We start from the raw sequence: 13,421 nt of genomic DNA on the forward strand, positions 1-13,421 counted from the left end.
GCCCTCTTGAATCTCTGCTGTGGTTATTACCCGGCTTGCTTCAACTACTTTCACGGCGATTATATATATCCATAAATTCTATGCACAGATTGAGAAAAGACTCGGTTCCAAATTCTTCAGCATCGTTCCAGAACAAGCCACATGCCAATAGCGCATTCGGGAAACTTTATGGCCACGCAGTTGACAGCATGAAGGTTTTTGGTCGTCCCTCGAGTATGGATTTTGAAGGGCCAGAAAAAAACCTTGACGATGTGATACATATATACGGCATGTCCTTGGAGAACAAGGGCATATTCAAGGGATGTGCAATGTTAAGAGAGGTTCTGGCTCCAATGCTCCAGGGTCCCGGTTATTAATCCTCAAGCTATGGATAGATGTCGATATCAGCCATTGATCGCTAAGGAGCTGGAGCTGCCAGGGTGCGCCATTTACAACTCCCAGCCAGCTACTCCACCACGTACACTCATCGATATACTGGATGAAACCGTTAAGACTCATCGCCAGCATTTAGCTATTGACAATGGACAAACGAGTCTTACCTATAGGCAGCTACAAGAAGAGATTGTGTCTCGCGCCGCGACCCTGCGCGCGGCTGGTGTAGGTAAAGGTGACTATGTGGGCATTCGTATGACTTCGGGAACTGTCGACTTATATGTGAGCATCTTGGCTGTCTTAACAGCCGGGGCAGCATATGTCCCAGTCGACGTGGATGATCCCGATGAGCGAGCCAATACAGTCTGGACCGAGGCTGGCGTGTGTGTCGTCTTGACAGATGGTCCACGATTGACACCCCACCATCCTTTGGCTCGGTCCAATGAGTCCAAATCCGAAAGACCTACCACAGACGACACGGCGTGGATCATATTCACTTCGGGGTCCACGGGAAAACCGAAAGGGGTCGCTGTCACGCATGGCAGTGCAGCTGCATTTGTTGATGCAGAGGCTCAACTATTTTTACCAGAACGGCCCATTGCCCCCGGTGATCGAGTTCTGGCCGGGTTGTCGGTCGCGTTTGATGCATCCTGTGAAGAAATGTGGTTGGCATGGCGGAATGGCGCATGCCTCGTGCCAGCACCTCGTTCGTTGGTCAAAGCAGGCACGGACTTGGGCGCCTTTTTGATTCGACAGTCTATATCCATTGTCTCGACGGTCCCGACTCTGGCTGCCATGTGGCCATCAGAAGCTCTCCAGAGGGTGCGACTTTTGATATTGGGCGGAGAGGCGTGTCCCACAGAGCTGGTTGGCCGTCTCGCAAGCAAAGCGTGCACTGTATGGAACACGTACGGACCGACCGAAGCGACGGTAGTCTCCTGCGCTGCCCCATTGGTAGCCGGTCAGTTGGTTCGCATCGGGCTTCCGTTGGCTGGCTGGCAACTCGCGGTCATAGGACCAAACGGCGAGCCCGTCGCTTGGGGTGAGACTGGAGAACTTGTCATTGCCGGCGCAGGGTTGGCTCGTTATCTAGACATTGAGAAGGACAAGACCAAATTTGCCCCATTGCGATCCCTTGACTGGCCACGCGCATGTCGGACTGGTGACTTGGTTCGTGCAGACCCAGAGGGACTGGTTTTTATCGGCCGAGATGACGAGCAGGTCAAGCTGGGAGGTCGTCGTATCGAGTTGGGAGAAATTGACGCCGCCTTGATGATGCTTCCTGGCGTGAGTGCAGCTGCCAGCGCCATCCGTCGAAGTGAGACAGGCACACCACTCCTTATCGGCTATATTGTTCGAGATGCCGCTGCCAGCGACACCGACCGCCAATTCTTACGAGACCACTTGCCAACAGCTTTGGTCCCGTTCTTGATCAACTTGAAGCAGCTCCCTTTGCGGACTTCTGGGAAGGTGGATCGTGCAGCGTTACCGTGGCCACCCCCATCAGATGGTGAAGAGCCGGCGTTCAAAGGCAGCACGGGTTGGTTAGCGGAGCAGTGGCGGAAAGTGCTTGGAGCACCTATTCAGGAAAACACCAATTTCTTCGACATTGGGGGCACGAGTCTCGCTGCAGCACAGCTCGTCTCGTTGCTTCGTCAGCGATGCCCTGGCTTTTCAGTTGTCGACATATACCAGCACCCGACCTTGTTTGAAATGGCCCATCGAGTTGATCAACTCACAAGTACCCAACAACGCATGCGAATAGTGAAGCCACAACCAACATGGACTGGCTATGTTCAATTTGGGATTCTCTTGGCTTTCCTCACCTTTGAGAGTTTCCGCTGGTTTATTGTAATGGGCCTTTTCAAAGCATCGGCAACATCGTTCATGGGTCCGCTTCCCTGGGCCGAGAGACTGGTGATTCCACATTGGATACTTTTGATATGCTGGATGATTTTTGTAACTATGCCTGGCAGGGTATTGACCACGGCTGCCGTGGGACGGATCCCGATGGCTGGGGTCAGACCAGGCAACTACCCTCGAGGGGGCTGGGTACATCTTCGCCTATGGGCAGCTGAACGATTTGTGACTTTGAACGGAATCAATGCTATCATCGGGACGCAGTGGTGTCGCCGCTACGCCCGGCTTCTTGGCTGTCGAGTAGACCAGACTGCACAAATCCATGCGTTACCGCCAGTTACTGGTCTCGCAAGCTACGGCACGTCTTGCGTTGTTGAACCGGATGCAGATCTTGCCGGCTGGTGGCTGGATGGAGATATCTTGCGAGTGGGAACCGTTGACATATCTATCGGCGCTCGAGTAAGTGCCAGGGCTGTATTACTACCAGGAACCGTTGTTGAGCCATTTGCCGAAGTACAGCCGGGTGTCTGTGTCGAGGGGACGATCACGGGCGATGGTGTTGATTTCAATGAAAAGCACATCGCCGAGAGTGATGGTACCGGGTCAATGCTGCGTTATACCTTGACGTTGCTATTGATCGATGTCTTGCCCGCCATAAGTGCTATACCCGCTGTAGCTCTCTGCACTTATGTCCTGTGGGATACCGAAGCCGTGGAAAACCTGGTGGTGGCCACATTGATACTGGCGATCCCCGTCACCATGATGAGCATCGTCTCATATGCAGCTCTCTTGACGGGGTTGATTCGATTTGCTGCAAGGTACATGGCCCCTGGTATCTATTCCAGCCATGGTGTGCACGCCTGGGCGGCTTGGCTGACTCACCGACTCATGAGTGATGCCCGCAACGGTCTGTTTGCTTTCTATGCCAGTCTTCTGACACCCACGTGGCTTCGCCTGCTAGGCGCTCGTATAGGTCGAGATGTCGAAGCGTCGACTATAGTGGCACCACCATCGCTTCTCCATGCAGACAACGGGTCGTTTTTGGCAGACGACGTATTGCTAGCGCCCTTTGAGCTGAGAGGGGACACACTCGTGCTGGGTGTCTCTTCCATAGGGAAGCGATCATTTGTAGGCAACTCCGGCATTGTTGGGCTCGACCACTTCACGCCAGATGGGTCGCTGGTTGGTGTTTTGGGCAGTGCGCCAGTCCCATCACAAATACGCACCGGCTCATCGTGGCTCGGACGACCAGCCATGTCCATCCCTCGTCGTCTGGACGAATTGCCCGACCCAAGACTTGCCTTCGATCCACCGCTGAGACTCAAGATTGCTAGAGGAGCAGTCGAGTCCATGCGGATTATTCCCTGGGTCATCTCGGCACTCTTAATAGCGTCACTCGTGGGTCTCATGCTCACCGTGCTAGATTATTGCGGCTTGACCATCGCGATCGTCGCGGGCGGAGTATTGCTTTTCACCGCAGGAGTCGTAGCATGCCTGTTAGCAACGGCTGCTAAATGGGTACTTATGCCTAATGTTGGAGCAGGTCATCAGCACCCGTTATGGAGCTCGTTCGTATGGTGCAACGAGTTGGCTCTGACCTTTGTTGAATCGCTCGCACTACCATGGATGCTTCGTCTGCTTTACGGGACCCCTCTATTAAACATGTGGCTGCGGACTATGGGAGCTGAAATCGGAAATGGAGTGTGGTGTGAGACACATCGTTTTCCCGAGGCTGAACTTGTGAGTCTCGGAGACGGGGTCTCAGTCAATCGCCAATGTGTGTTGGCAGACTCATCTATTCCACGACCGGTTAATGCGACTGGGCCGAGTGACATTGAAGGACGGAGCCACACTCGGCCCGGCTGCTATTCCCTTACCAGGAACTATTCTTGGATCGGGCTCAACTATCGGTCCTCTGTCCTTGGTTATGCGAGGTGAACGGGTTCCGGATAGCACTCACTGGCTTGGGAACCCAATTAGGCCATGGGAGAATGCGCCAAAATGTGCGTAGATACTTTCTTGGTAATGCACAGCAGGCATAGTGAAAAGCTATAGCAATAGAAAAAGATTAAATATTATAATTAACTTTAAATACTAAATAGTTAGATTCCAACAGGGTGCTGTTATTTGTCTGGTCTGAAGGATCCCATTTTCATACATCCGAATATGTACATCTGCCAAATATGTGTCATGGTGAGACCCACGGTATATATACACCCTAATAAAGAAATAGATCCGCATCAGGAGAAGTACTTTCCTAGCTATAGTTCTCCAGGAAGCACCTTTCCCGCTCTTCTTGTCTAGCCCTCCATTTATATAGAACGCTGTTCGAGAACTCGTGCTCGTCCAAGCGGCTAAATCGCGTATCATTCGCGTATGTGAGTGTCAGATCTTGTAGTTTTGGAAAGTGTTCTTCCAGTTGCTTAACGTGATCTTCGGGACTCCTGTGGAGCGAGAGAGAGAGAGGGGGGGAGACAGTCAGAGGAAGTGCCTAGAGAGACTAAGGTAGGCGGGGTACTTACTCGAATCCCAGTTTCGTGGGTGCTTTCATGCCGGTACGATCAATAACTAGACTGGTGAAATCTCTGATACAGAGAGAATGTAGCCTTGGGAATAGTGGTGTTTGATAAAGTCTCAATTGTAGCATATTAAAACCTCCCATCAAATCGCAACGTTCGAGTAACGGACAGAATTGGCCTAGAGCTGCTAGGGTTTGTGTCGTCAGGTACAATCGGTACATGTGGAACGTTAACACTCGTAGATTAGGCAGAGTTGCAACCAATTCTTCGAAATCAAGGTCATTGAATTCGGTTGCAGTGAGGGCTACTGTAATTGTTCCTGTGAGTCCTAGTTCTCTTAAGTGTTTTAGGTCCTTGATAAATAGAAGGTCCCCTTTATCGAAATCCTTCACTCCATTTAGACATATATTCAGACGACGTAGTTGGGTTAGGGCTGAAAGGTGGTTGAAGTCGATGCTAGTGGGTTTTGATCTTTGTTCCCCTTCCACGTCCAAATTGAGATCGTGCAGGGAGGTGAAATTGGAGATAAAGGATGGAAGTACATCATGCGTGACTTTAACGCACAATTTTTGAAACGACCGGCCATGTTCCCAAGTCTTGATATCCTTCGGTAACTTCTTAATTGTACAACCAAGAGATAACTCTTCCAAGTTCTCGCGCCTGACTAGATGACCGAGAGTATCGAGGTCAAGTAAATGTCCAATGTTATTTCCCTCAAATGAGATCTCAGTGACAAGAGTGTTTTGTAGGAAGCGCAGAAAGATCTCTGGGGTAAGACGAGCACCCGGCGCAGTGATTGATATTTTCCTTAGTTGGCGACAGTTCGTCTGAAGATGTAGCAGTAACTCCGGATCAAAATCCCCTAGAAATTCAATTGACTGGAGCTCCGCATGCATATACCGTTTGAGCCAAGCGATGTCTACCTTGGCTGAAGGGTCTGAACCGATATTTAGATGCTTCAGCCTAGGGTAGGCGAAATGGCTGAACTCCTCTACCTGCTCTCTGGCAGTTTCCCAGAGAAAGAGTCTCCTAATTGCGGTAGCATAGAGTATTCGTCGATCTTTTGGAATTCGAGAGAGATCGGACCAGAATGCTTCCCGCCATACGAGCGAAAGGCCACAATAGAACCACTGCTTGTTCACTCGAAGGAGTGGACCAAGCTTCGGTTGTAGATAACTGAGGATTCTCAGCAAGATCTCAGCAGGAAGCCTGTCCATGGCGAGAGTAACTGAAGAATGGTTGGAATTCTGAAACATCCGCTGGACACTAAGTTTTATAGAGGAAGAGAGTGCCCCCTCAATCAGGCAACGACCTCGTATTGCATGCCTGAGGCAGGTCAAATGGCAGCCTAGGGTACGGTCACGTGCTAAATATACATGTGCCCTTGTGGTGGAACTTGGAGTCTGCCCGCGGCTATTTTTGATTTGGTATAAAATAGAGTAAGATCTTTACTCGAAAAGGTCCGGTCATATCATATGATTGGTTGTTCAGTGATGTGGAGGTAGCAAAGTGGATTTCGTATGGAGTGGCTTGACTCGTGGTGCATTCAATGTCCCCACGTATGTCTTGCTTTTATTTAATTGTATAGCATATCCAATACTTGGTATAACACCAAGTTAACGGGGTTTGCAGCTTGTATGCAAACTGCTGCATCGGGATTTGCGTAGCCGCCAGCCTTGTCGTAGCCAAAGCAACCGAGTCACCAATAGTGTGCGACACTGGAGAGTGTGCTGATTACCCCTCTTCTCTTTAGGATATGTCATATAATATGACTTGAACTGGCAGCTGGAGGACTGCTGCTCAACGTTCTCATGCTGCTTTTTCATATACTGCTTTTGTGCATACAAACATATCCAGACATCCTACTTATGCTTTTCATTAGCCAAAGCTTGGATGTCATATTCAGATTAAGCGGCCTCTCCACTGCAGTGACGACATGGACCCTTTTCAGTGCGCAGGCTGGGGTCAGAAGCATAGCGCTATCAGATGCCTCAGACCTGGCACCAAGGCCTGTAAAGGCTGCTACCTAGTAATGGTAAGTAACCAACACTCAAACATACATTTCTATGGAAAGACTTATAAATGGTAAAAGTACTGTAGCAAGGACTGTCAGGCTGCTCACTGGCCGGTCCACAAAGTGGACTGTAAGAATCACATCCGAAAATCGGACTGGCGTCCGGCATGGGAAGTCGAAAACCGTGTACCACAGTTCATAGATAACTCGGACGAAGAGCACACTCCTGTTGCGATGTATGGAGGAAACAAATACTTGTGGGGCAACGTCCCGGCCTTGGATCTACTGCAACTAAAGGAGAATGAGGGCGAGGGCTATTGTCAGGATCTCTCCCTTCTTTTGGCAGGTATGCGGGCTAAAGGATTAGGTGAATGGTTGTATCGCTAATGTATCAAAGCATCTGGAGACTTGAGGAATTTAGTCAAGACCATTGCATCTCTCCCAGACAGGTACCGTGGATACATCCATCTTGATATCAATGACCGGGACGATGCAGTTGTGGCACGAAACCTCATATTCCTCCTGGTCTCGTTCAATCTGCCCCCTGATATAGCCAGTGAAGCAATCTTACACCTTTGGTATTCAGCCTTCCTGCCAGAGCCCCTTCTCCAATCTATCCGAAGGGCAGTCTGTCCGACTATAAGGGATTTCTTGGCAGCAAAGCCAGTGCAGGCTGCGGGTCTCCTACAGAAAACGTGGTCATGTGGGAGTAGTACACTAGCCGCAACGCTCACCAGAGCTGAGTGGGATAGGGTGCTATCTTACCTCCCAGAAGTACCAGATATCTCCTATGATAAAGCTGTTACCTTGCATAAGTCGGTCACCCTTGCCCATAGCCGCCGAGATTACCGAGACAGAGCTTTGTTTCCGCTACATCCTTCATGGCGCCTTTCCGTCTGGAAGTTCCGGAGCGACGGCATATTACTTCCATTTGGGGTATCCCGTGAAGACTTTAGGGTTCCTAATCCGTAAGTACAGATTTATTCCTCTTTCAACAACGGATATTCGGTCGCTGACCAAAGCAAGCACGTTGTTCCATAACGAGCACCCATGGCCAATGCCGGATTCTGCAGATCCTCTGCAAGGGTGGACACTCGCCGAAGTCCTGCACGCTTCTTATGGTGCTAAGCATGATCTATATGGTCAGCTTTATGTACACATTAAGCGTTATCTAGAAACGTTTTGCAAACGGCTACACACGCTAAAGCTGAACATATGCCTTTTCAAGAAAGACGCTATGGATTTGCCCGACAAATTAGCCACACTTCGAGGCAAAGAAACATTCTATGATAGAATTGAGGTAATATAGGTCTTATCATTCCATTCATTTATCATTGACTCGAGACTAACACTTCCCAGCTTGCTAACATTGCCGACCTCGGATACCTGGGACCAGCAAAAACGCTTGCATTATTCGGCCCACTTCTCAAAAGCAAGAAGGAAAACCCAAAAGCTACACTTATCATGCTATTCCTAAACGCTACTAGAGAGATGTCCACCGCTGGAGATCAGCTCAGCTGTATGCCTCGTGCCATGGACACGCTGCAGCGGTTTCTGCCAATGAGACCCAGGCACGGAGTCCCGACCAATAAATACAACGCCGATTTTCTCAATCAGATGGACGCTTTGGATTTATTTACAGATAATGATACCCTCTTTAATAGGCTTATTGAGCGAGCTCGGTTCAGGGATATGGGTTCCTTTCTTGGTTTGGAGATGAAGGTTGACAATAGCATCGTTGCGAAATGGCCTATGCGATTGGGGGAAAATCCTACACAGCATGAGTTTGAAATGGTCTTTTGGTCTGGGCATACTGGTTGTGAAAGATATGTTGAGTGGCACCGGGTTGTTTGAGGTATTGGGCTTGAGAGTATGATATGATCAGATTGTCACACAATAATGAAGTACCCGGCAGTTTCCAACACTGATGGGAGCAATATTGTTGTCTATATGAAATGTAACTGGATTTCATTTGTTTAAGCTTTCACTTGTGAGGTAATATAATCGCCCTGCATGCCTCTGACACAGGCGCTCTGACTCCTCTCTCCGGCGTCTTCGAACCATCCTAGGGGGACAGATCATCATATCGTGAAATTTATCATATATGCAGCCCACTAAGCTTCTCATTGGCACTGATCAGAGTAATTATTAGCCGACTGCCAACTGGAACAAAACTCCTAATGCCGGGGCAATGAAGGGAACCAGTACCACAGAAAGATTTTTTGCCACGGTGTTCTTGCACGAGTATGACGCACAGCAGTCTCTATTTTTCTTGCACGACATACCAATAGTGGCGCATCCGCGTGCTTCAATATTGTTGTCGAGGTTGGCCGCCGTAACGGCAGTCGCCATTGACACGACAACGAGGGCAAGAATGGTGCTTAGCAAATTCATGATGAAAGGAGTATTGTTTGAAGGTAATATATTCAGAGACCTGGTCGATATCCAATCGTTGATTTCGACACACGTACCTACATTTTGGGGCTCTCTGTTTTATATAGATTCACAGCATCTCGTGGTCAGATACAGTTTCGTGAATTCCTTCCCTATATAGTCAACGCGAAGCGGTTCCTCGTATTGGTACTCAAGTATGTTGTGTCTATTGGTTGATTAATGCAAGGGGGAGTGCCATCCTCCTGTCCTCCTCATGCGTGTCTCAGCCCCATGGGAGGTGTTCCTTGGAAGTTCTACCCCAATCTCAGCTAATTGGTGAAATTTTAGGGAACCATTAGTCATTTGGCATGTTAAGGGGTGTCGGTGGGGATGAATGTACAGAAAGGCCCGAAGAGTGTGACTCGGGGTTCGCAGCATACTTTAGTTGTTACTCTTCAACTTGAGGATTAACCTTAATACAGGGACACTTGTATCCTCTCTATGGATAGACCTTTTCCAGCGCGTTACAGAGTAACAACCGTGCTGCAGATCCATCTTTACAGCTGGGTATACGAACTAAAGACTTGGACAACAAAGCAACGATAATGATAAGTCGACGGATATATAATTAGGTAACAAGGTATTGTCTCTATTGTATCGCTAGGTCACTGCAATATATAAAATGCTACACCTCTAGTGAGGACTTGAAACACTAGAATGAGAACATGGGGGGCTGGGCTAGAACGGGAAGGAAAAGGTCATGCAGTCCTGCACTCTGCTCTGGTCCACAGGGCAGAAGGGCTAAGATGTCCTCTCGATCCGCGTGATACTGTCGAAGATACATACATATCGACTGGCGTTCAACCTTAGCCCGAAGTCGGAGCCACCATATCACATCTCCAGCTTTCACATACCACAGAGCTAAAAGCAGCAATGCCACAGGGTCTCTTGCGTGCAATAGCAACTTGAACCGACGTTCCATTCGGCTTGTAAATGATAAAATATGTGCCCTTGACAGTTGGCCAGCATGCGTATTAAGCACTGAGGCAAGCGTATGCACGGCCGTAAAGTAAGGGTTGGTGTCCGGGGACGAGGAGGGGGTTATGCAGCAAAGTCGCACTAGCGACGGCGGCACTGGGTCATTGCCTATACGAAGAGGGCCGTCATACATCTGCGCATATTCTTCAGCCATGTCGCGGAAGAGACTGTTTGGACGTAGGGGGTCGGCGATTCTCCAGACCGCCATTTTCCCCTCGGCCATGCGCAGCCATTCTAGGTCCGATGCGTTTGATGACTTCAGCGGCCAGGCTTCTTGAGGCATTAAAGAGGGGATGCTCGATGTGGATATTACGCCTAGTAAAGTCGATGTCATCCAGAGTGGGTCGCGGTCCTCCGCTCGTAGAGGGTGTGATAACTTCCGGCTCAGTAGTGCCGCGCATTGGGAGACGTGGTAACTCTCAAATGTGCTAGGGCCTCTTGGAGCCGGCGTGCCCCGTAGTCGATTATGCATAGCGGCAATGGCCAAGGTTACATGCATGAGGTATGGATTCTACAGGGGTTAAGCAACTACTCATTCGTCGTTCGATCAACCCGGGTCCAGGCCACTAGTATCCACTTACTAGGCACGCTAACTGCAAGACCTCGTTGTGATGGACGGTGGCAATTGTAACGAGGGTCCCTGATTTCTCGAAGGAGATCAGATGGTCTCTGCATTCTCGAGTCAACTCTAGCGTGGTCGTGGCATCGGCGCTGATCACCGCCGGATCTTCGATCTCGCGGGCCATTTGTAGGTCGGGAGCGTCGGGGCCATAGTTGCATAAGACACCATAGGCACTGCATCGCTGACAGGCAGGCTGGACCTCGTCACACTGGAATATAAAGATATATAAGATGAGTGCATTATCAAAGAGCGTACAAGCTACCCACCTTTACCCGGCGTAGTTTGCAGTTCCGACAGCCATTCCTGGATTTCCGATGCGCTTTGCGAAGCCTAAGCCTGGGCATGGCGACTTCCTTCTGGTCAGCATTCTTCACAGCCATTGCTTGCGATACCTCTGCACGCCGTTGAGAGTGTGAACATGAACGAGACATGCCGGGGTGGTACAAGCGACGTTGTCGGTATCTCGAACGTCATCCCCCACGAGCTTCTGGGGCGAAATACGAATCATGGTTAGTGCTGATGATGACAACGGTAGATATGGCGCTAACCATCGCTCCTATAAATCTTGGCTCACTCTTATTCGAAGACATCTTCTAGTCCAACGCTAAAAAAACGCCACTCCCCAAAGGATTTCCGTGCTAGATAACGCCCCGCACATACGTTTGATATTCTAACAAGTATTGAATCTTGTCATCGTAGCAAGGATGCTTCCTATTCGGCCCACGATACTATCGCAAGTTCGCTAGTCACCCGTGAAAGTCAACCCGCTCAATGGGCACTAAAGTTTGACAATATCTTAGGTCATAGATATAGCATGGCTCCCACGGCTTACAAATGCGCATGCGTTAATGGAATAGGCCACTAATCAGGCTTATCATGGCTACGATAAACGATGTGGAGATTCGAGATAGATAAATCAGATTAAAAACACGCGACTACGGCTGCCTACAATTATCCAAGGCCCTACCAGCAATTCACATGGGAATGCCCTCCACGACCCAGTTCAGAAGCTTTGTTGACTGAATCTCGCCGGCTCTCTCCAGGAGCTCCTGCGCATCCCAATTGGCCCAAACAAACTTTCCTTTCAAGAACTTGGCCTCGGGAGATGCCAACCAGACGTAAAACTGGCCCGGAAGCTCAGCTGCCTGTCGTTAGCATTCTGCAATGGATAACATGCAAACTGGGCTCGCAAGATTATTCTTACCTTTGTCAGGAGCTTCCTCCTGATATCCATTCGAGGCGGTTGCCACCCAGCCGGGCTGAATGCTGACCACATGCACATGTGGATTCTCCATGGCAAAATAGTCTATCGCCTTCAGACACGTAGCCTTACTGATGCTGTAACCAGCAAGGCCCGGGGTCGGTGCGATGTTGGCCAGACAGGTGGACGTGTAGAGGACGACTGGCTCTGGTCCTGCGAAGGGCAAGAAGGCCTGGAACGCATTCATGACCATCAAGAGGTTACCTTCAATTGCACGGACGAGCTTGTCGGGTTTGCAGTCTGTGAGGGCTCCGGGCGCAGGGATCAACACAGCATTGATAACCAGGATATTTATTTTACCCACCTTGTCCACGATGGACTGGTATGCTCGGTCGACCTGGGCGCGGTCTTGCAGATCCGCAGATTCGACTAGCACTTGTGTGGTGGGATCGGACACTGCAGCAGTGGCCTTTCCTGCGGCCTCCTGAAGCTTATCCGGGCGTCTTCCCACGATTGCGACTGACTTGGGACCTGCCTGGGCGAACGCAATGGATATGGCATTGCCGATACCTGCGCTACCACCGAGGACTACAACGTTCTTACCCTTGGCGGATAGTTCCGATCGCGATGGGGAGATGAACGGATAGGGCTCGGTATGCCAGGTCTTAGTGAAGGAAATAGGAGTGGCGTACTCGATTGCGTTTGCCATTGTGAAGATGGTGGATTCGAGGGCAAGAACACTGAGTAGACAGAGCTGAGGATTATAGTAGTGGAAAGAAAAAGCTGCGCACGGTGATGCTGATATCGAAGATGAGATTATTGAATTCAGAAAGGGCCAGCCCTTTATAATTTTTCAGAGACGACTTCTCGTCGGGCATACCATAGTATGAATTATCTTTCTGTCATGCTAAATGAATCTCACGGCGTACATGCCCCTCGGTTTGTGCTACGAGCGAATAAGACATTTCTTGAAATACGAGGCAAGGAAAAGATGAGACCTGAATCGGGTGCAACGTGGAGATAAGCAACACAATTCAAGATCATAATAGCTACAGTACCTCGTGCATGAAAAGGCTGGTTGATCAGTAGTTGGGTGTTGAAACTTGCTTTACACCCAGAAGTGCCGATGTATACGAGCCTGGGTTTAGCTGCCATTTATGTCGGAGGGATTCGGACCCACCTGAATCTAGCGATGAATGCACCCAGGATACTAGTTACTATGTGTGGAAGAAACCAGGCAAATCATATTAATTTCTTTTATCAATTTTAATTCAAAGATAGGGACACTTCACTTCATCCAGTACCACTAGGGTTACCTACCACGAAGTCTGTATCGGACATTCATTCAGACCACAGACTATTATCGCACTAAAAATAGGGCATACACGCCCTCCTTTAACTACTACTGTGTATCAACATCAG

At 49.5% G+C, this 13,421-nt stretch overlaps 6 protein-coding genes across 6 annotated transcripts; 2 read left to right on the forward strand and 4 right to left on the reverse strand.

Annotated features, from left to right (window-relative positions):
- Positions 1-366: 366 nt before the first annotated feature.
- BDV27DRAFT_160481 (uncharacterized protein) lies at positions 367-4,170 on the forward strand (the record flags this gene model as incomplete). The annotated part of the gene is made up of 1 exon (XM_032073044.1): positions 367-4,170. One exon carries the CDS (start codon positions 367-369, stop codon positions 4,168-4,170), a length of 3,804 nt encoding a protein of 1,267 aa, XP_031924756.1.
- A 319-nt stretch (positions 4,171-4,489) lies between these two features.
- Positions 4,490-5,968, reverse strand: BDV27DRAFT_160482 (uncharacterized protein; the record flags this gene model as incomplete). Its single annotated transcript, XM_032073045.1, has 2 exons — positions 4,490-4,676; positions 4,755-5,968. 2 exons carry the CDS (start codon positions 5,966-5,968, stop codon positions 4,490-4,492), a joined length of 1,401 nt encoding a protein of 466 aa, XP_031924757.1.
- Positions 5,969-6,449: 481 nt separating this feature from the next.
- Positions 6,450-8,727, forward strand: BDV27DRAFT_26211 (uncharacterized protein). The gene is made up of 5 exons (XM_032076156.1): positions 6,450-6,786; positions 6,844-7,111; positions 7,163-7,733; positions 7,792-8,065; positions 8,125-8,727. The coding sequence occupies exons 1-5, from the start codon at positions 6,688-6,690 to the stop codon at positions 8,617-8,619; spliced, it is 1,707 nt and encodes a 568-aa protein (XP_031924758.1). The 5' UTR covers positions 6,450-6,687; the 3' UTR covers positions 8,620-8,727.
- On the reverse strand, positions 8,728-9,227 carry BDV27DRAFT_132678 (uncharacterized protein). Its single transcript, XM_032067931.1, has 2 exons — positions 8,974-9,227; positions 8,728-8,897 (listed from the first exon to the last, which is right to left on the reverse strand). The coding sequence occupies exons 1-2, from the start codon at positions 9,157-9,159 to the stop codon at positions 8,889-8,891; spliced, it is 195 nt and encodes a 64-aa protein (XP_031924759.1). The 5' UTR covers positions 9,160-9,227; the 3' UTR covers positions 8,728-8,888.
- A 712-nt stretch (positions 9,228-9,939) lies between these two features.
- On the reverse strand, positions 9,940-11,178 carry BDV27DRAFT_166734 (Zn(II)2Cys6 transcription factor domain-containing protein; the record flags this gene model as incomplete). Its single annotated transcript, XM_032074267.1, has 4 exons — positions 9,940-10,003; positions 10,266-10,687; positions 10,758-11,006; positions 11,065-11,178. 4 exons carry the CDS (start codon positions 11,176-11,178, stop codon positions 9,940-9,942), a joined length of 849 nt encoding a protein of 282 aa, XP_031924760.1.
- A 594-nt stretch (positions 11,179-11,772) lies between these two features.
- Positions 11,773-12,708, reverse strand: BDV27DRAFT_166735 (SDR family NAD(P)-dependent oxidoreductase; the record flags this gene model as incomplete). The annotated part of the gene is made up of 2 exons (XM_032074268.1): positions 11,773-11,939; positions 12,003-12,708. 2 exons carry the CDS (start codon positions 12,706-12,708, stop codon positions 11,773-11,775), a joined length of 873 nt encoding a protein of 290 aa, XP_031924761.1.
- Positions 12,709-13,421: the final 713 nt, after the last annotated feature.

This window comes from Aspergillus caelatus (genome assembly GCF_009193585.1).
Source record: "Aspergillus caelatus strain CBS 763.97 unplaced genomic scaffold BDV27scaffold_165, whole genome shotgun sequence".
NCBI lineage: Eukaryota > Fungi > Ascomycota > Eurotiomycetes > Eurotiales > Aspergillaceae > Aspergillus > Aspergillus caelatus.